Source organism: Macaca thibetana, chromosome 19 (genome assembly GCF_024542745.1).
Source record: "Macaca thibetana thibetana isolate TM-01 chromosome 19, ASM2454274v1, whole genome shotgun sequence".
NCBI lineage: Eukaryota > Metazoa > Chordata > Mammalia > Primates > Cercopithecidae > Macaca > Macaca thibetana.
The window spans coordinates 8,856,419-8,876,664 of NC_065596.1; the positions used below are offsets into that span (position 1 = coordinate 8,856,419).

At 47.6% G+C, this 20,246-nt stretch overlaps 2 protein-coding genes across 3 annotated transcripts in view; both read right to left on the bottom strand.

Moving 5' to 3' along the window:
- The window catches only part of RAB8A (RAB8A, member RAS oncogene family), a 405,903-nt gene extending 394,432 nt beyond the window's left edge, over positions 1–11,471 (bottom strand). The window contains exon 1 of the mRNA XM_050769822.1: positions 11,468–11,471. The gene's annotated coding sequence lies outside the window, so the exon portion shown is untranslated. The remainder of the gene's footprint in view (positions 1–11,467) is intronic.
- Positions 1,990–18,430, bottom strand: LOC126942254 (cytochrome P450 4F8). 2 transcript variants are annotated; one of them, XM_050769625.1, is made up of 13 exons: positions 18,369–18,430; positions 17,844–18,042; positions 14,896–15,040; positions 13,211–13,264; positions 12,992–13,119; positions 10,397–10,518; positions 9,339–9,609; positions 8,949–9,015; positions 8,615–8,744; positions 4,203–4,336; positions 4,043–4,107; positions 3,795–3,877; positions 1,990–3,442 (listed from the first exon to the last, which is right to left on the bottom strand). In XM_050769625.1, exons 2-13 carry the CDS (start codon positions 18,039–18,041, stop codon positions 3,277–3,279), a joined length of 1,563 nt encoding a protein of 520 aa, XP_050625582.1. In that variant the 5' UTR covers position 18,042; positions 18,369–18,430; the 3' UTR covers positions 1,990–3,276. The 2 variants fall into 2 exon arrangements, with proteins under 2 accessions (XP_050625582.1, XP_050625583.1); XM_050769626.1 differs by lacking the exon at positions 18,369–18,430 and having other exon boundaries at positions 3,260–3,442; positions 17,844–18,044.
- Between the last annotated feature and the right edge of the window lie 1,816 nt (positions 18,431–20,246).

Consider the following 20,246-nt stretch of genomic DNA (forward strand, 5'->3'; position numbering starts at 1 on the left):
AGCGGAATATGGTGTCTTGGAATTGGGTCATATAGTAATTCTATGTTTCACTTTTTCATGAATCTCCAGACTGCTTTCCACAGCAGCTGCACCATTTTACAGTCACACCAGGAATGGATGAGGGCTTCAATTACTCCACATCCTCTCCAACACTGGCTATATTCCCCTTTTTAGATGCTAGCCATCCTGTACGTATTGAGGTGACATCACATTGTGCTTTTGGTTTGCATAATGGGAACAATGTCTAGCATCTTTTCATGGGCTCATTTGGTAGAAAAATAGCATTTGTAAACAAAATTACATGCAAATGAGGTACAGCTATATAGATGTAAATAAATATTTTCATATGTAAAAAGATCACATATAAATTAAAAACTGGAAGCATATGTAAGAAAATGCAAACAGTGATTATTTTGACATTTTGAAATTATGGATGATTTTTATTTCTTGCAATTTCTTCTATAAGCATGCATTATTTATGAAACTTTAAAAGGGAAGAAAAACAAAAGTGACTTTCAGCTTGGAATATATTAAATAGTTATTTATTTCATTTTGCGATGTTCCATTCTTATTTTGCATCCAATAATCCTTCCAGGTTCCCAATCTGTTGGCCCCTGAAAGGCGTTCAGTCCTTGGACTCTGTGCCCCGCGGGAGCCCCCTACAGTCAGACAGGGGGAAGTACTGACGCGGCCGCTGTCCTTGGTGTTGAAAGGGGCGGCCCCTAGCCCACTCCCTCTACCTTCCTCTCGCTACTGAAAACCTGTGTGACCTGCACTTTTTAGACAAGAATAAATTCCTGGTCGTGCCTCTCTGGAAAAAAAATTTTTTTTCCGTTCTAAGCTTCTGGCCAACCTTTCACCAAAGTCCACTGTAGATTCTTGGATGTAATAACCGATATTTTGAGCACACAAAATATTTGAATGAATTTTCCTCAAAAGAAGGATGCTATGCATCCCAAGTCTTAAAGCTACCTCTTGTGATTTTTTAAAATGTCAAAACTTCAAATGTGATACAAAAAGAAGAGAAAGAGAGTCAATTAACCCTCATGGACCACTAATACCCAACAGATGTGACTCAGGGATGTTGTAGATACCGACTTGTTCAGTCTTCACAGCAGCCCAATGAGGTGAATACTATTAAATGGTAAACAAAACCATGGCTGCAGAGATAAATAAGTTTTCCCCAAGCCAATCAGCTAGTGAATAGCATATTGGGATTCTGACATTCGTAATACAACTTCAAGGTGATGTTTAGTACAATTCCAAGGTGATACGGATTATCTTAGCCCATTCTGGCTGCTATGACAACATAACTTACACTAGGTAGTTTATAAACAACAGGTATTTATTGCTCACAATTGTGGAGGCTGGGAAGTCCAAGATCAAGGTGCCTGAAGGTTCAGCGTCAGCTAAGGGCCTGTTCCTCATAGATGGCACCCTGCATGTGTCTTTACATGGTGGAAGGGGCAAACAAGCTCCCTCAGGTCTCTGTTATACGGATCTACGTAAGTGATAATCCCACTTATGAAGGCAGAGTCCTCACAACTTAACCATCCCCCAGAGGACTCCCCTCTTAATACCACCACATGCAGACTAGGCTTCAATGTATGGATCTGGGGGCTATATAAACATCCAGGTCACAGCATGGATCTAGGGTCATCGACCCTGACTGCTTCTAGCCATCTGCCCCATCTGTCCTAAATAGCAGTCCCTGTCCTCATGGGCCAATATGGAACTCCAGATGCCACATCAATCTTGCAAGCAATTTGTTAAAAAGTCAAAAATAGCAGATGTTGCCAAGGCTATGGATAAAAAGGAACACTTATACACTGTTGGAGGGAATATAGATTAGTTCAGCCACTAAACTAATGGAGTGTGGAGAACAGTTAGGAGATTTCTCAAAGAACTGAGAGTTGAACTACCATTTGACCTAGCAATCCCACAACTGGGTATATACCCAAAGGAAAATAAATCATTCTGCCAAAAAGACACATGCACCCACATGTTTATCGTAGCTCTAATCACAATGGCGAAGATGTTGAATCAACACAGGCGCCCATCAATGGTGGAGTGGATAAAGAAAATGTGTAGAAATACACCATGAAATACTATGCAGTCATTAAAAAGTACAAAATCATGTCCTTTGCAGCAACATAGATGCAGGTGGGGACCATTATCCTAAGCAAACTAATGCAGGAACAGAAAACAAAATATTGCATGTTCTCACTTATAAGTGGGAGCTATGCATTGGGTACACATGGTAATAAAGATAGGAACAACAGACCCTGGGGACTACTAGACAGGGGAAGCAGGGAGGGGGAAAAGCTGAAAAACTACCTATTAGATAGTATGCTCGCTACATGGGTGATGGAATCATTCATACTCTAAACCTCAGCATCATGTGATATACCTTTGTAATAAATTTGTACGTTAGCTCCTGATTCTAAAATAAAAATTGAAACTCAAGAATTTTTTTTCTCACACCTACAATTTCAGCACTTTGGGAGGCTGAGGTGGGCTGATCACTTGAGGCCAGGAGTTTGAGACCAGCCTGGCCAACACAGGAAAACCCCGTCTCTATTAAAAATACAATTAGCCGGGTGTGGTGGTAGACACCTGTTATCCTATCTACTCGGGCGACTGAGTCAGGAGAACCACTTGAACCCAGGAGGTGGAGGTTGCAGTGAGCCACTGCACTCTGGCCTGGGCGACAAGTGAGACCCTGTCTCAAAGAAAAAAAAAAAAAAAAACTTGCAAGGAAGGAAGGAAGAAGGGAGGACTGAGCAGAGAGACTGTTGCAGCTTTCTCTTAAGAAAGGTTACCAGAATTACCACATAATCTTTGGCTTCTCTACCTGGGACAGCCACAGTCACTTAACAAATTGAGCTTCAAGAAAGGCTTTCAAATGTGATCTGTATTTCAGGCTGCTATGGACCTAGCTAAAAAACAGGGATTCTAAATTGGCAAAAAGTTATATTAGAATACACAATTATTTGGTGGGGGTGGGGGGAGTCTTTATTTAGGCTCTTGGAGAACCCGCCCTCAGCACGGGGTTCCTGTGGTAACCCAGAGAGGCAGTCAAAGTCTTGGGCTCAGAGACATCTCCCCACCTCTTCCCAACCAGGTCCTGGATCCCTGCAGTCCTCAAGCGCCCCCTACTGGCTCTCCACGGGACTCAGGCACAGGGACCCACACAGATTTATTCTCAGGAATCTGAAAAGATAGTTGCTGCAAAGATAGGTGATGCAAAGGTAGGTGGGTGGGTCACTGCAGACCTCAGCCCAGGGGCTCTACTCGCAACCAAAGTCCATCCTCTGCACGCAAAATAATCTCCGGCGTCCTGCGTGGCTCCCTGTGGTCGGGCAGGATGCGGAAGCGCAGCAGTGTGAGCGCCAGGACCACCTTAATCTCTGCCATCGCGAACGACTGCCCGATGCAGTTCCTAGGGGCCAGGATGGGGGGTCTGACGGTGCCCAGGACCCAGATCCCGGCCCCACTGTGCCAGAAACCAGGCCCGGGATCCCCAACCCCACCCAGATCACCTTGAGGGGCAGACAGGGGGGAAACTGTGCCTGGGACCCCCATGTGGGCTTGCATATTCCCAGAGCCTAGCCCAGACCCCAGCCCCAAATAAGACCAGATGGGGCAGGAGGCTCTGAGCACACCCTTTTTCCTAGGATCTTCTTTAAAATCCCTATCACAAAAACACGTGGTCCCACAAGTCAGGCATCTGACAAGGCAGCCATGTGTGCCACCCTCAGCCCATGCCCACCTCAGACACCCCCTGGCCTCACCTGGGCCCTGCTGAGAAAGGAATAAAAGCCATAGGTGACCTCTTCTGGATGTTTTCTGGGTCGAAGCGGAAGGGGTCATAGACCTGGGTTGGGGGCAAGTTAGGGCTGCTGGTGGGGCTTCTCAGGACACCCAGCCACCCCCACATAAGACAGATATGGGTGGAACAGAGAGAGAGTATCTGATTTTCCGGGACAAGACCCCTCCCTTGACCAGGCCCCAGGGATGGAGAGGCAGGGAAGAGCAGCACCTCAGGGTCTGGCCAGACTGAGGGGTTGTGATGCATTGCGAAGATGTTGATGCTACAGATGTTCCCTGTCATGCAGGAGATGACAGTCAGGACAAGGTCCAAGCTGCCTGCTGGGACCACCGCCCTGCCAAGGACCCTCCTCCCCTGCCATGGTGGGCACCTTTGGGGATGACCCGGCTGTCTGGGAGCACCACGTCCTGGGTGCAGCCACGGGTGATTGTGGGGACTGGGGGATACAACCGCAGGCTTTCCTTCAGGCACATGGTCAGGAAGGGCAACCGGGCCAGGTCGTCCCTAAGGAAACACCCAACAATTATCCAGGGAGCAAACACAGCCCTCCTGCTGCCCCTGGAGACCCTCTCACCACCTCCCTCTGACCCTCAGTCTTATAACAAAATTAATTCCAGAAGCAACAAAGATGTAGGCATTAGAAAACCAAAGTCACAAAACTACTAGAAGAAAAATTGACCTGGTGTTTTTAGAGGTATTTCTGAGCAAAACAACATTCAGAGGGTGTCTCTTAAAAGTGCTCATTCTGGCGGGGCTCACTCCTGTAATCCCAGCACTTTGGAAGCCTGAGGCAGATGGATCACTTGAGGTCAGGAGTTCAACACCAGCCTGAACAACATGGTGAAATCCCATCTCTACTAAAAATACAAACTTAGCCAGGCATGGTGGTGGGCACCTGTAGTCCCAGCTACTCAGGAGGCTGAGGCAGGAGAATCCCTTGAACCCGAGAGGCAGAGGTTACAGTGAGCCAAGATCATGCTACTGCCCTCCAGTCTAGGAGGCAGAACAAAAGTGTTCATTTGTTTGCATGAAAAAGCATTTAAAATTATATAAAGAGGTAACAAAAGCAGGAAAAAAAAAAAACATCTCTACAAAGGGCTAATAAGGTTACTTGAATAAATAATCTCCACTCCACACTGTAGGGTGGGATGACCACATGTTGTAAAGGGACAAGACCCCTCCCCTGACCAGACCCTGGGGATGGAGAAGCAGGGAGGGGCAGCACCTCAGGATCTGGCCAGACTGAGGGGTTGTGATGGATTGAGAAGATGCTGATTCTACAGACGTTCCCTGGTGTCTGTTTTTTCTAAAGGTGTCAATTCTTTCTAAATTAATCAATATACTTCATGCAATTAATTAAAAATCTAGCTAGATTGTTTTGGGAACTTTGAAATCTTATTCTAATTGAAAGAATTTTAAAGTTCATCAAGAGCTAGGTCAATTTTTTTTTTTTTTTTTTTTTTTTTTTTTTTTTTTTGAGATGGGTTCTCACTCTGTCACCCAGGCTGGAGTGCAGTGGCCTGATCTCAGCTCACTGCAACCTCCGTCTCCTGGGTTCAAGAGATTATTGTGCCTCAGCCTCCCAAGCAGCTGGGATTACAGGTGTGCACCACCACATCCAACTAATTTTTGTATTTTTAGTGCAGATGGGGTTTCACCATATTGACCAGGCTGGTCTCGAACTCCTGACCTCAAGTGATCTGCCCACCTCAGCTTCCCAAAGTGCTGAGATTACAGGCGTGAGCCACCACGCCCTGCCCAAGCTAGGTCAATTTTTAAATAAAAGATTGAAGAAGGGGAACCCAAGTTTCAAGATATTAAGAAATGTTACAAATGCATACTAATAAAAATAAAATAATTTTTTAAAAACTGTGGGACTGCTGCAAGAACAGAAAAACAGGTCCATAGAACAGAGTAGAGAGCTCAGAATCAGGCATGTGAATAGGGGGAAACTTAACATCTGCTAAAGGAAGGTCCACACGCCCCTGGAGAATGGATAGTGTGGTGGAAGTTGTTCAGACCACCGGAAATGTGTGAACAAAGAGAAACAGGTTCTTGTCTACTACATATACAGGGTGGAGTCTTTTCCTTTATGAGAAAGGTAAAATTATAACGTTAAAAGATGATAACACAGGAGACATTTTTGTGACTTAGGAGTAGGAATTCTTAAAACCCCAAAAGCTTAAACAAGATAAAATATAAACGATAAATATGCATGCAAATTAAGGATTTCTGTGCAATAAAAGATACAGTGGACCCAATTAACATTCCAATGAGAGATAAGAGATTCAGAGAAGATGCCTAAGATAGATAGATAGATAGATAGATAGATAGATAGATAGATAGATAGACAGATAGATATGCAGAACGACATCTTGAATACTTCAGGAATTCCTGCAAATCTGCAAGAGAACAAACGGGTGACCCAAGTGAAAAAGTAGACAATGCTCAAACATGAGAAATTTAAGAGGAGATGCTCAGAGTCACTAGCTATCATAGAAATGGAAGCTAGCTGACAATGAGATACCACTTCACATCTATTCGAGGCTAGAATGGCCAAAGGTAGGTGTTGCCAAGGTTGGTTGAGGTGTGGGTAAAGGGGTCACATGCACTGATAGTGGGGTGCACAGAAGCTGCCAACATGAAAGGCAACCACCAGGACATGGCCAAGGAAAGATGTGTGTTTTACAGCCCAGCAAGCTGGTTCCCAACTGTAGATCCCAGAGAAATTATCAGACATGCAGATAAAGAGATATGCACAAAGATGGTCATTGCACTGGAGATGTAGAAGCAGTCCAGGTATCCACTACCGAACTGAAGAGAAAAGGACTAGATCACAGCTAAAAGCAAGAGGATAACTATACTTAGGACGAGGGTGCTGCAAATCATAGTGCTACATTTACATAGCACAAATCATAGCACAAAACCATGGGTGCTATAAACGTAGCACGAATCATAGTGCTATATTTCTGAAAAGGTAAGAACCAGCACATCTGTGAAATAAAAACATATATAGAATTTTAAAATGTATCCACCCCAACAACAAATTTTACAAATAAAAGTATCCATCATTTTGTAATCATATTGCTGGAGAGCTGAAAGTAGAGATTTGAGATAAATGGGAAGAAATACGTACTGCATAGAAAAATGATGAGAATTTGCCATGAACTGAGGGACATCGTTAACTCAAACATTAGCACCTAACGTCCAAAAAATTTATTAATTAAAATTTTCAAAAGTATTTGTCAAATTAGCTAGCCTGATCACAGAGTTCAAATGGAAAAAGTAGAATTCGAGGGAAAAAAAAAACTGTAAACGCAAAGAAATGAGACAGACAGAAACTCTACCAAATATGAAAGTAATGAGACAGAAATTCTACCAAATATGAAAGTGTTTTTAAAAGTAGACTTCATGCTGCTCATGTAGGACTATATAATAAATAGAACAAAATGAAGGCAACAAATAAAACCATATATATATACACATATATATGTATATATATGTATATACATATGTATATATATGTGTATATATAGTTTCTTGTGAATTCGTTGTTATTTAGAATCATGACACAAGGACAAAATATTCATTAAACTTGGTTGGGACAATTAGACATTTGGAGAAAAAATAGATTCCAACATAGATTTCAAAGGGAAAAATTTCTAAATGTGAAAAATATTGATAAAATGTTAAATAAATAAACTTTAAAAAATACATAAGCCTATTAGAATAAGCCAAACAAGAGTTTTGCATTTTACTATTAGAGTATAAAAGGGTTTTTTAAATAATTTTTTAAGAAACACAAACAGGAATTATAAAAGAAAAAAATTAATAAATTTGGTGACAAATAAATGAACCAAAAATAAAAATAAAGTCCAAGACAATGCGAGGAAAAATTTTGCATAAGAGAAAAAAGAAATAATGTTCTTAATATGTAAAGAGTTTTTATAAATAAATAAGAAAACTAGTATGACCCAAAGTAGAAAAAACAAATCATGTAAAAACTGACACTTCACAGAAAAAGAGATATGGATGGCTCATTAGCAGGTGAAAACAGTGCTCGACTTTACCCATATTTAAAATTATGTTCATTAAAATAATAAAATATTACATTGCACCTAACAGATTGGCAAATGTTTTAGTTTCATAATAGGCACTTCTGATGAGGTTATGAGGAAGTTTGGTATTCTCAAAATCTGTGTGTAGGAGTAGATTTCCCAAGAGCTATTGAATTGTAAAACTCAAATGGTCTTTGCCTCAGCAATTGCACTTCTGGGAATTTGTTCTACAAAGATGACATGTCAGCAATGATCATGGCACACCGATATTCAACACATCATGTCTTTCATACCAAAAGGCTGGAAAGTATACAAACATGCATTGATAAGATAATGTTTTGATAAATCATAATATTAGATTGGTCCAAAAGTCAGTTTTTGCCACTAATTCTCCAAGCAGCCCTGTGGGACAGCAATTCCCCCACACTCCCAATTTACAAAGGAGAAAAGTTGTTCAGAAAAGGGAATTGATTTTACTAATGGTGCATAGCAAGTTAGTGGGGAAATAAATATGGACTCCCAGACCATTCTGTCCCCAAAGCATGCAATGTTACCCTTGCTAGCCCCCGCTAGGTAGATTAGTAGAGCTCTGTTTCTGGGCTCTACGCCTATTCCCACTAGGTAACAATGGCAGAATCATCAAAAAGATTCTCCCCATTTCCCCCACCTGGGGAGAAGAACCAATGAGAGGGACTCAGAAACAGCCACCAGCACCTACACTCACCATTCAATCTCTTTAGGCTCACGGTCCTTCAGAAGCTCTTGTACCTCCTGCCGGCAGCGTTCTTGGTATTCTGGGTGCCTCGCGAGGTTGTACAAGACCCAGGAGAGGCCACTGGCCGTAGTGTCATGGCCTGAGGGTCAACCAGGCAGGCTTGAATCTCTGGACTGCTTCAGCACCCAGAGGGTGGACAACTCCCATACAGTGAGACTCTCAGGAAGGTTGAGGGGAGGGGGAGGTTGGGCAGAATGAAGTGATTCAGGGCCGGCCCTCCACTTCCCTGAAGTGGAGAGACCCCCTGTTGCCACTGTAGTTAGTCCCAGACTGAGACACTCACCTCCAAACATGAAAGTGTCAGCTTCTGCTCTTATGTCCTCATCTGACAACTCTTTCCCATTTTTATCCTGGAGAAAAGAACCCCAATCACACTAGCTCTGGGGTCACTGGAGTCTAAACTGAAACAGTCCCTGAAGACCCATTATCCCAGAAAAATCCCTCCCTTGTCACTTCCAGATCTACCCCCACAGGCTTCCTCCCGGCCTCCTGTTTGTTCTTCCCATGCAGCTTTCTATGCAATCACCTCTAAAACTTATCTGACTTGTCCCTCCCTTCCTCAAACACCTTCCATGGCTCCTTAGTGCCTTCTGGATCAAGTTCAGTCCTTCAGTCTGACATTTGACCTGAAGCTCCATTTTACCTCTTGAATTCAGATCCCAGAGAAGCCCACCTTGCTCAGCAGGAGCACATCGATGAAGTCCAAAGTCTTGGATTTGGCCTTGGCCTGCAGGAAGTCATCAACACCCTGGCTAGGGAGGGTGCGGCGCCGCTCCTGGATGACGGCATCTGTGAAGTCGTGCACCAGTCGGCAGGCCCTGAGGAAGCGTCGTCCACAGGGAGTGAGGAAGTACAGGAAGTCCTTGTACAGGAAGAACTTGTGATTCCGTTTCACTATAAGGGCACTGATCTCCATGATCGCGGCAATATATTCACTGGGCTTCCTGCAGAGCCAGTTCAGAGAGAGGAAGCAACTCCTTACACACATGAAAGCCTGGAAGCACCTTCCAGCCAGAATCCCAGGACCACGTTCCATGCAGAAAGGGGTGCCCTGCAAGCACACTTCACTCTCTGCCTCCCATGGAGCACTCAGGAGCAGTGAGCTGCCTCCTGCCCCGGATCCTCAGGGCACAGCTTGGCCATCATGGGCATCTCCTCTCTCTCTCTTACAAAACATCTGCTCTTGCCTATTATTCCTCAGTTTCTCCCAAATCTGCCCCATTCTCTCCACCAAACTCAGACCTGCTCTCCCTGGCCTCCTTGCATGCTGCATCTACACAATAGTCAACCTTCCATAGAGTCCCAGAGTCCAATGTCCCAGCTCAGCACTGACCATGACGCTCATCTGCTCAAACACCTCCCATGGCTCCCTGGGAACCTTGGACAAAATTAATCCCCCTTTGTCTGACTTTTCAAGATCCTTAAGATGTAGTTACTGCCAACCCCTCCACCCTCATTTCCAAGTGTCTCCCAACTCCCTGTTGCACATGCTCTGCTCATCTTAGCCTCCTTGCCTTGACCCAAACAGTTCCACTTGTTTGGAGGAACCTTCTCTTTATCTCGCGCTCTCTCTCTCTCTCTCTCTCTCCTTCTCTCCTTCTTTGTCCTTCAATGCCCAGTTCTCATCATCTCTCCAGGAAGGCTCTTCTTGTCTCCTTGGGCTTTGCTCTCCCCACCTTCCCCTGCTCCCGAATCCATCCCATGTTCCCAGGCCGTGGGGCAAGAACTCACTCCTGACAATGGCTGTCAATGCTGAAGATGCATTTCTGCAGACTGTCCAGGGCCATAAGGCTGATGTGCTCAAACATGTCCAGACGGGTGCTGCCCTCCAGGGCCAGGCGTTGCCATTTGGCCTGGCCAGAGAAGGGGACAGGGCTGGGGCCAGGCCCTGGCTCCTCTGAGTCCCCCTGCAACCCCAGCCACCAGGATGGACTCCCACAGAGGCAGGCTCCTGGTTTTCTGTCCCAGACGCCCATCCCCGGGGAGGACTAGGCTTGGCTGAGAGTGGAAGCTGTTATTATTAGGAGATGAAGATCCCACGTCTGGGTTCAAGCCCCAGCTGTGATTCCTAAGCTGTGTGTACCCTTGGTCAACTCATAGCCCTCTTCTAGGTCTCACCTGTCAAATCCTCAATAGCAATCAAGATGACCTGGTTTGATGCCAGGGAGCCAGGCTAGAACCCCTTCTCCCCCTCTCTTAGACTCACTGACAAGCTGGGCGAACTTGGGAAATCTCCCTAACCTCTCTGGCCCTCAGTTTCACCATTTGTCATGGTGGTGGGTGGGGGGGTGGGGTAGAAAATATCCTCTACCTCACAGGGCTGTGAAAATTAAATGATACCACATATACCATGGAATGGGCATATTACATCATTTCTGTCATATGATGAGTTCTCAACAAATATTAGCTTGAGTCATCTTCATTGTTATAAATTGATTACAAAAAAAGTCCCTGTGATCCCCCTGAGCACTTTTTTCTGAGCATGCCAAGAATGCAAAATCCTGAAGTTTTGTTGTTGTTGTTTGTTTGTTTGTTTGTTTGTTTGTTTTTGAGATGGAGTCTCATTCTGTTGCCCAGGCTGGAGTGCAGCCGCACGATCTTGGCTCACTACAACCTCCACCTGCCGGGTTCGAGAAATTCTCCTGTCTCAGCCTTCTGAGTAGCTGGGGTTACAGGCACGCACCACCACGCCTGGCTAATTTTTGTATTGTATAGTAGAGACAGGGTTTCACCATGTTGGGCCAGGCTGGTCTCGAACTCCGACCTCAAGTGATCCCAATGTGCTGGGATTACAGGCATGAGCCCCCATACCTGGTCAGCCCTGAGGTTCTTAATCTGGGCTATTTCTCAGTCTTGTGTTTGCAGAGAACAACCTTGGGGTATAAGGTAATGGCTCCTCTGGGACACACATAGGCTTATTCTGCTTGCTCTAAAAGCAGATTCCCTAAGCCTAATGCTCCTGCCCATCATGCAGTATACTACATGGCAGGCATCTATGGAAGCCCACCTTATCACCCCAGGCAATCTGAGTGGCTTAGAGAAAGGATCCAAAACAAGAAGATGCACGTGCCACTTGCTGAGACATGCGTAATAAACTTTTGTGTTTGACCCAGAAGTTTCGTGTCTTCTGGCAGAATCCATGCAAAAGTAACAAGCTAATTTATCAACTCACAGGAGAAAAAGAAAATCCTAGTTATTTTACAAAACACTTGGCTCCATTTCTTCCCTTCTCCCCACATCCACATCTTTTGCAATGTGATTTTTTAGCTACTTCCATTAAGAGATGGAGTCTATTTTGCCCCACATTGATTCATGATGGATGTTTTATTTATTTATTTATTTGTTTTGGCCAATAGAATGTGGCAAAAATGATAAGGCCATAACTAGTGAGAAGTTGGCTGGGTGCAGCGGCTCATGCCTGTAATTCCAGCACTTTGGGAGGCCAAGGAGGGCAGATCACTTGAGGTCAGGAGTTCGACACTAGCCTGCCCAACATGGTGAAACCCTGTCTCTACTAAAAATACAAACAATTAGCTGGGCGTAGTGGTGGGCACCGGTAATTCCATCTACCTGGGAGACTGAGGCAGGAGAATTGCTTTAGGCAGGGGTTGCAGAGAGCCAAGATCACACCACTGCACTCCAGCCTGGGAGACAAAGCGAGACTTCACCTCAAAAATAAAATAAATAATAATAACTAATGAGAAGCATTGCATCCTCCTCTCACTGCCTTGGAATCCTGTCTCTGCCATGTGAGCAATCCTGGGGCGTCATCTAGAGGCAGAGAATCACATGGAGAGAAGTCCAGGTGTCCCAGCTGAGGCCATCCTAAATCAGCCAGAAGCCAGCAAAGCTCCAAACATGTGAGAGAACTGAGCTGGTACAAGCAAAGCTGCCTACCTGCCCCACAGCTGCTCTTATACCTTGAGGGATTCCATCCACATGCAGAAGGGCTGGCCAACTGTCCCACAGACTTGTTAGCAAATATAAACCCTTATTGCTCTAAACCAATTAGTTTTGAAGTGATCTGTACTCAGCAATGACTACTATGCAAGTGTCATCCTTCCTTTCTTGAGTTTACAGGGCTTCTGTGAGAAAAATGTGGAAATTGACTCCTTTTGACCACCTACTAAGTGTCAGAGACATGAGTCCATCACATGCTCCTACCACTTTTTAGTAAAGATTATTAGCCTCATGGGGAAATCAAGGCACAGAGAGGAAGAGCAATGGCCCCAAACCCACCCAGGAGAGCCAACAGTCCAGACCCAATCTGTACGTGTTCCCCCCACCCCAAGGCTACAGCTGGGACCCTGAGTTCAAAGCACTCACATGCATGATGTTCGTACTCTTGTTGAAAATCTTTATATAGGGCTTCAGGATGTTGAAACGGAAGGCAGGTGTCAGCATGCGACGGTGGTGTCTCCACTTGTCACCAGCACTTAACAAGAGCCCATCCCCTAGTAGGGCAGCCAAGGGCTGTGGGCAAAGGCAGAACCTTCTCCTGGGCACAAAAGTTGGTCCCCATCCCGTCCACCTACAGTTACTTACCCAGCCAGGGCTTCAGCATCTTATAGAAGACTACGTCCTTGTCTGTAATGGCATCTGACATGAATGAAGACCATCAGGATCCATGGAGAGGATAGAGGAGGGACTTTAGGTATGGAGGGTGGCTCCCAGACAGAGGTTGGGACTTCTTTTCTCCAAGCCCAGCATAGCAGGAAGGAGGCCATGGGCAGACGAAGAAAGGAGGGTGGGGGGCATAAAGGAGGCTGGACTAGGCTGCAATAGCACTATAGAGCAATGATACACCCTAACATGGTACAGCATGCTAAGCATGCCTTGACATGGCTCCTACATGGTCCAACATGTTCTGCAACACCCAAGCATAAGTCAATACTCTAGAAAACACCTTTACAGAATAAGAGTTGAAGACAGAATTCTGATGATACTAGGTGAGACCTGGATCCAGTTGTGCCTGAAGGCCATCCTCCCTGGACTTTGCAGTCAGTAGGTTCTCTTTAATGGCTTAGACTTCATGGGGTTGAGTTCCTACCACTCACAATGAAAAGATACCTCAGCGGCCAGAGAGAGCTGTAGACCTGCCCAGAGTCACTCAGCATTTTGGGGCCTCAGCCATGGTCTCTGTGGGGTGATACCCCTTCTGCTGCTTATCCTGGCCTGTCCAAAGATGGGAAGGGCAGAGGGCAAGGGTAGGGCTCCGGGCTGCGGTGGGGTCTCCTACTGGAGATTCCTGGGGCCTGGAGCAGGAGGGCAATGAGCATACGGTGGAAGTGCCACAGGATGGGGTTAGAAGGAATCGACCTACAAGAGGTGAATGTCATGGAAATAGCAGCCCAGATCTTCCACCAACCACAACTCCTTCTCATTGCTCTGGGCCTGCAGAAGGACAAGGCCAATGCCAGGCCTGGCCAGGAGCCTTGAATACTAACAATGCCCACTGCATCACCCTGCCTCTGCTTAAAAAGAAATTATGCAGCCGGGCGCGGTGGCTCAAGCCTGTAATCCTAGCACTTTGGGAGGCCGAGACGGGCGGATCACAAGGTCAGCAGATCGAGACCATCCTGGTTAACACGGTGAAACCCCGTCTCTACTAAAAAATACAAAAAACTAGCCGGGCCAGGTGGCAGGCGCCTGTAGTCCCAGCTACTCGGGAGGCTGAGCCAGGAGAATGGCGTGAACCCGGGAGGCGGAGCTTGCAGTGAGCTGAGATCTGGCCACTGCACTCCAGCCTGGGCGACAGAGCTAGACTCCGACTCAAAAAAAAAAAAAAAAAATTATCACTCATCATTCCAGACCCAGCTCCTGCTACTCCTCCTCCAGGAAGTCTTCTAGCATGCCCCAGTAGAAACCTTGTTCTCCTCTGATCTGTCACAGCCCGTCTCCTCCTGGCCCATTTCTAACCCTATGAAGTCTCTGTACCGATCCATCTCTTCAAGTTTGGGGGTTCCTCCAGGACAGGGTCTTGGATTAAGGCTTCTCGGGGCCCCAGTGGTTCCCAGAACAACAGGGAGGTGAGGAAGATGGCAGCAGAGAAAAGAGACACTGAGGTTAGGGTTGGTGAATCCAGGAAGGAAAGAGGAAGGTGGCTGAGAGAGAAGCAGGAAGGAAGGGGCTGAGTACTACAGGGGCTGCACAGAAGCTTTGGGGATGAGGAGATCTAGAAGCCCTCCGACATTCTCCTGTGCCCACCACCACAAGTTCTGCAGGAGTACCTGAGGTATTGATGACAGATCGGATGGTGTCGGGGTGGTACAAGTTGATGACGGGAAAAATGGGGCCCATCCACTTCACAAAGCCCTGGGGGTAGGTGGCCACCAGCTGGGTCAGGACCCTCAAGCCCTCCTCCGTAGGGGTCACCTGCAAGCAAGGCAAGGGCCGTCACCTCCTGTGATGGTTAATTGTAGGTGTCCACTTGACTGGGTTAAGGGATGCCCAGATATCCAGTCAAACATTATTTCTGGGTATGTCCGTGAGGGTGTTTCAGGAGAGATTAGCATCTGAAGGTAAACTGGGGAAGGAAGATCTTCCCTTCCCAGTCTGGGTGGGCATCATCCAATCTGTTGAGGGTCCAGGTAGAATATAAAGGTGGAGGAAGGGTGAATTTGTTTTCTCCTCTGCAGCTGAGACATCCATCTTCTCCTACCCTTGGACATTAGAACTCCAGGTTCCCAGGGCTTTGGACCCAGACAGAACTGCAACACCAGTGTCCCTGATTCTCCACCTTGTGGAAGGCATAGAGTGGGACTTCTCAGCCTCCATGAACACAAGTCAATTCCTACAATAAGTGCCCTCTTCTGTCTCTCCATAGATTAGATAGATCATAGACAGATGGACGGATGGATAGATAGGTAGGTAGATAGATAGATAGATAGATAGATAGATAGATAGATAGACGTAGATACTGATATCATATTAATTCTATTACTCTGGAGAAAAAAATACATTTCCCAGGAGGAGCCACAGCAGGTCCCACTGCAGGATTCAGAGGTGGCACAGCCTCTGCAATGAACAGCATGTCCAGATTCTGCACACATAGGGGTAATCTCCACTCCCTCTTGCTCCTTTCTCTTGGGGGCAGTATCTAAGTTCCAAGGCCACATCCCAGGGAAGAGGGAGAAGACACACTATCTGTTCATGGAGAAGTCCACCTTGAATAAAGAGGATGGATTTTCTCATCCTGAGAGTGGCTCCAGCCCACGCACAGTCATGTGGGGTGGGCTCCACAAGGGTGGTGTGTGGGCAGCAATGTGGCCTCAAGACATGTCCCCAGGGCTGATCACCACATCCTTTTATGTCCTGGCTGGGCCACAGGGGCTCCAGGTCCTCCCATGGAGAAGGGTCTGCACACTGTGGAACTTCCTTTCTCAGCAGCCCCCAGGGGAGAAGAGGTGACACTAACTGCCTGTCAGGAAGAACAGCGGCTCTCACTAGGGGGCACCTTCTGCACATCAGGCTCAGAGCTAGTCCGTCCTGTGCTCCCTCCCCCTGCACCTGCGGACACACTCATCAATCCTGCCATTTGCCAATGAACAGACTGATGCCAAATCCCCCAAAAGGGACAGAAGGTCTAAGTGAAAGGGCAGGGTCTGAAGGGTCATAGATAACTCTAAAGAGGAAGTAAATGGCTAAATTTTATCCAGGTTGGGCAACACAACCCATGGGGACAGCTTAGTGGGGAGAAAGAAGATGCCCCTGCAAGGGGGAGGGTGGAGACGGCACACTTCTCTCTTCTGGCCCAGCTGTGTCAAGATGTGAGGGCAGGGGGTGTATAGCTACTTTCTGTGGGAAAACTGCAGCCCAGAGATGGGCGGACACAAGCAAATGGGTCAGGCAGAAAGTGGGTTCTAGACAGGGAGCTCAAGAGGCCTCAAGTACAGCAGTGGAGATTGTGGAAATATTGGTGAATCCCTGCTGTGTAACCCCCACTCTCCCACAGAAACCCATCAGAGGTTCACTAGTGTACTGAAAACAGTCAGGAAAAGAATTCAAAACACGCTAGGGGTGGCTTCCCCTAGACAAGGAGGTGAGAAAGGCTTGGCATGGCAAAGCAGAGGAATGAGTGAGTGAGGAGAGGGATGAGTGAGTGAGGAGAGGAATGAGTGAGTGAGGACAGGATGAGCGAGCGGGGACAGGAGTGAGTGAGTGAGGAGAGGAATGAGTGAGTGAGGAGAGGGATGAGTGAGTGAGGAGAGGGATGACTGAGTGAATAGAGGAATAAGCTAGTGAGGAGAGGAATGAGCGAGTGAGGAGAGGAATGAGCGAGCGGGGAGAGGAATGACCGAGCGAGGAGAGGAATGAGTGAGTGAGGAGAGGAATGAGTGAGTGAGGAGAGGAATGAGTGAGTGAGGAGAGGAATGAGTGAGTGAGGAGAGGAATGAATGAGTGGATAGAGGAATGAGTGAGTGAGGAGAGGATGAGTGAGTGAGGAGAGGGATGACTGAGTGAATAGAGGAATGAGCTAGTGAGGAGAGGAATGAGTGAGTGAGGAGAGGAATGAGTGAGTGGGTAGAGGAATGAGTGAGTGAGGAGAGGAATGAGTGAGTGGTTAGAGGAATGAGTGAGTGAGGAGAGGAATGAGTGAGTGAGGAGAGGAATGAGTGAGTGAGGAGAGGAATGAATGAGTGGATAGAGGAATGAGTGAGTGAGGAGAGGAATGAGCGAATGAGTGGGTAGAGGAATGAGTGAGTGAGGAGAGGAATGAGCGAGTGAGGAGAGGAATGAATGAGTGGGTAGAGGAATGAGTGAGTGAGGAGAGGAATGAGCGAGTGAGGAGAGGAATGAATGAGTGAGGAGAGGAATGAGTGAGTGGATAGAGGAGTGAGTGAGTGAGGAGAGGAATGAGTGAGGGGATAGAGGAATGAGTGAGTGAGGAGAGGAATGAACGAGTGATGAGAGGAATGAATGAGTGAGGAGAGGAATGAGTGAGTGGATAGAGGAGTGAGTGAGTGAGGAGAGGAATAGTGAGTGGATAGAGGAGTGAGTGAGGGAGGAGAGGAATGAGTGAGTGGATAGAAGAGTGAGTGAGGGAGGAGTGGAATGAGTGAGTGAGCAGAGGAATGAGTGAGTTTCTCTCCGTCCCAGACCCCAGCCCACCCCCTCAGCCCGAGCCCCTTTCCAGCCTTCTACCCTGAGACACCAGATCCATCTTCCTACCACTCACCAGGCCCAGGTGACCCAAGAACCAGTTCTGTTTTGGGGGCTGCGGGAAACACCGGAGGCGGCGGCAGTTGTCGTAGAAGGTGTAGGTCCACATTAGGATGCAGGCCAGGAGCCAGGAGGCCCCGACCAGCAGCAGGAGCAGCCATGGGGATGCTGCCACCGGCCCGACGCCCAGCCAGGACAGGCTCAGCAGTGACATCCTGCAAGGCAGAGGCGATGGAGGGTGAGGTCCTGAGGCCTAAGAAAGGGCTGGGGAGCTCCAAGACCGATGATGGGTAAACATGGTTAAGAGCATGGAGGGAGATTCAGGGAATCTCAGGGGAAGAGGCCACGGGAGAGGGGAGAGGAGAAGTGACACAAAATTCGAGATCAAGGAAACTAGAGACCAGACAGCCTCATCTAGAACCACCAGCCAACTTACCTCTGGCTACCTGCAAGCACCCATCACCAGGGCCAGCTCCCTGGAGCCACCCCAGTCTTGGGCAGTGCCCCTCCCTATCCAGCCCTGCCACCCCCAGCCTGGCACCTTCTGTCAGGAGAAGCTTGTCCCGCACAACCTCCTCTCCTCCTTTGCTAGGAGGTTTTTGCCCCTGGCCCCAGATCTAGGAAACACTGTAGGAGGCTGGGTTGGGCTGGGCTGGCCAATCCTCACAGCCTGGATGCCTCCTTTGTGCCAGGGCAGCCAACCAAAACCCAGGGACTGGCGGGGACCATAGCTGTAGAAGAACCAATTCAGGATGACCCAGCACGGCCACTCAGTCCTCAGCACCTCTCATGTAAGGCAGAGGGTAAGTTGGAGGGCAGCCAATGGTGATCTGAGCCCCAAAATTTTGCAGCCACCCTGCTTTTCCAAGACCAGGGGAAGGTAGGTAAAGGAATGAAGTGTTCAGGTGCCAGGTGCTCTGGGTGAGGGCAAGCCTTCTCCCAAAACAACCCTTGGGGTTCCCCTCCAAATGTGGGCCAGGAGAACGCTGTACACCATTTCTCAGTGGAGATTTAGGAGATTCAGAGGCAGAAGCCTGTTGCCCTCCACTGCCAGCCTGGCAGGAATTCAAGTCCTGCCTCCCAGCAGCCCAGGACCTAGGCTGAGACCTGACTGATAGAAGCAGGAACAGAGAATGCAGCCCCACTGGGGATTACCCAGGGTCAGATTCCGGAGATAACGAGACCAGCTGGAAAAGCAGCCTGGATGCTGGGCTCAGCGTAGGAGGACAGAGGGGGCCCATGAAGGGTAAGGCTGGGAGAAGCTGTGAGCAGACAAGGTCCAGACGGGGAAGGCAGAGCCAGGGGACCCTGAGTGGAGTCCTCCTTCTGCTCTGTCCTTGCTTTGACGATGGGCAGTACTGCCCTTCCTGGGCTCAGGTTATTTTGTTTTGTTTTGTTTTGTTTTTGAGACAGAGTCTTGCCCTGTCACCCAGGCTGGAGTGCATTGGCGCAATCTCGGCTCACTGTAACCTCTGCTTCCCGGGTTCAAGTGATCCTCCTGCCTCAGCCTCCTGAGTAGCTGGGATTACAGGTGCCCATCACCACGCCCAGCTAATTTTTTGTATCTTTAGTAGAGACGGGGTTTCACCATGTTGGCCAGGCTGATCTCGAACTCCTGAGCTCGTGATCTGCCCACCTTGGCCTCCCAAATTGCTGTGGGCTCAGATATTGCATTTGGGAGATGGGATGCAGAATGAGGGGCTTTAGAGGGGGACAGAGGAGGAATCTTCAGAGGAAAGAACCTCAAAAAGAGGAGGTGAAGAGAAGGAGCTGGCAACATGCACTTTAACCGTAAGGTTCAGTTACTCAAAGTGTGGTCCACGGACCTGCACCATGAGCATCATTTGACAGCTGGCAGGAAATGCAGAATCCCATGCCCCAACCCAGAAATACTGACTCAGGATTGCATCTTAATAGAACCCCAGGGGATTTCTATACAATCCTTCAAGTTTAAGTAGCCTTGCTTCAAGATTCCTGGCTCCAGGCTTTGCAGGAATGCTGGGAGTTAACCCCTTAACCTTTCTGATTCTCAGGGCTTCTTTCAGTTATAAAATAAAAAGAAAAATCTATTCCTCTCAGGGCTGTTCATGCAACTATATGTTTCTTGAGCACCTACTACGTGCCAGGCACTGTTCCAGGCACTGGGGATGCAACAGTGAGTGCTTGGCTGTCAAAGGTACCACAACACATAAAGAGATAGGCAGTGATCCAATAAATCAGACAATCCAATAAATCAGAGAATCAGGGAGGGCTTCCAGGAGGAGGTGACCTTTTAGCAGAGACATGAATGAAGAGGGAGACCCTCCAAGGGCAGCCATGGGATAGGGCACCCAGATTGCACAAAAATGCACATGAGTTCTTGTTCCTTTGAAGCTCATGCTGAGATCACCAACATGTGGGACCACACAATTCATCCTTG

Bases quoted from the DNA above. Each gene is read 5' to 3' on its own strand.
- LOC126942254 (XM_050769625.1), bottom strand. From the start codon at position 18,041: ATGTCACTGCTGAGCCTGTCCTGGCTGGGCGTCGGGCCGGTGGCAGCA. The intron at 13,265-14,895 runs GTACTCCTGCAG...CATTCATGTCAG, and splicing joins ATCTGTCATCAATACCTCAG to ATGCCATTACAGACAAGGAC. The intron at 9,610-10,396 runs GTGAGTTCTTGC...CTGGCTCTGCAG, and splicing joins ATTGACAGCCATTGTCAGGA to GAAGCCCAGTGAATATATTG.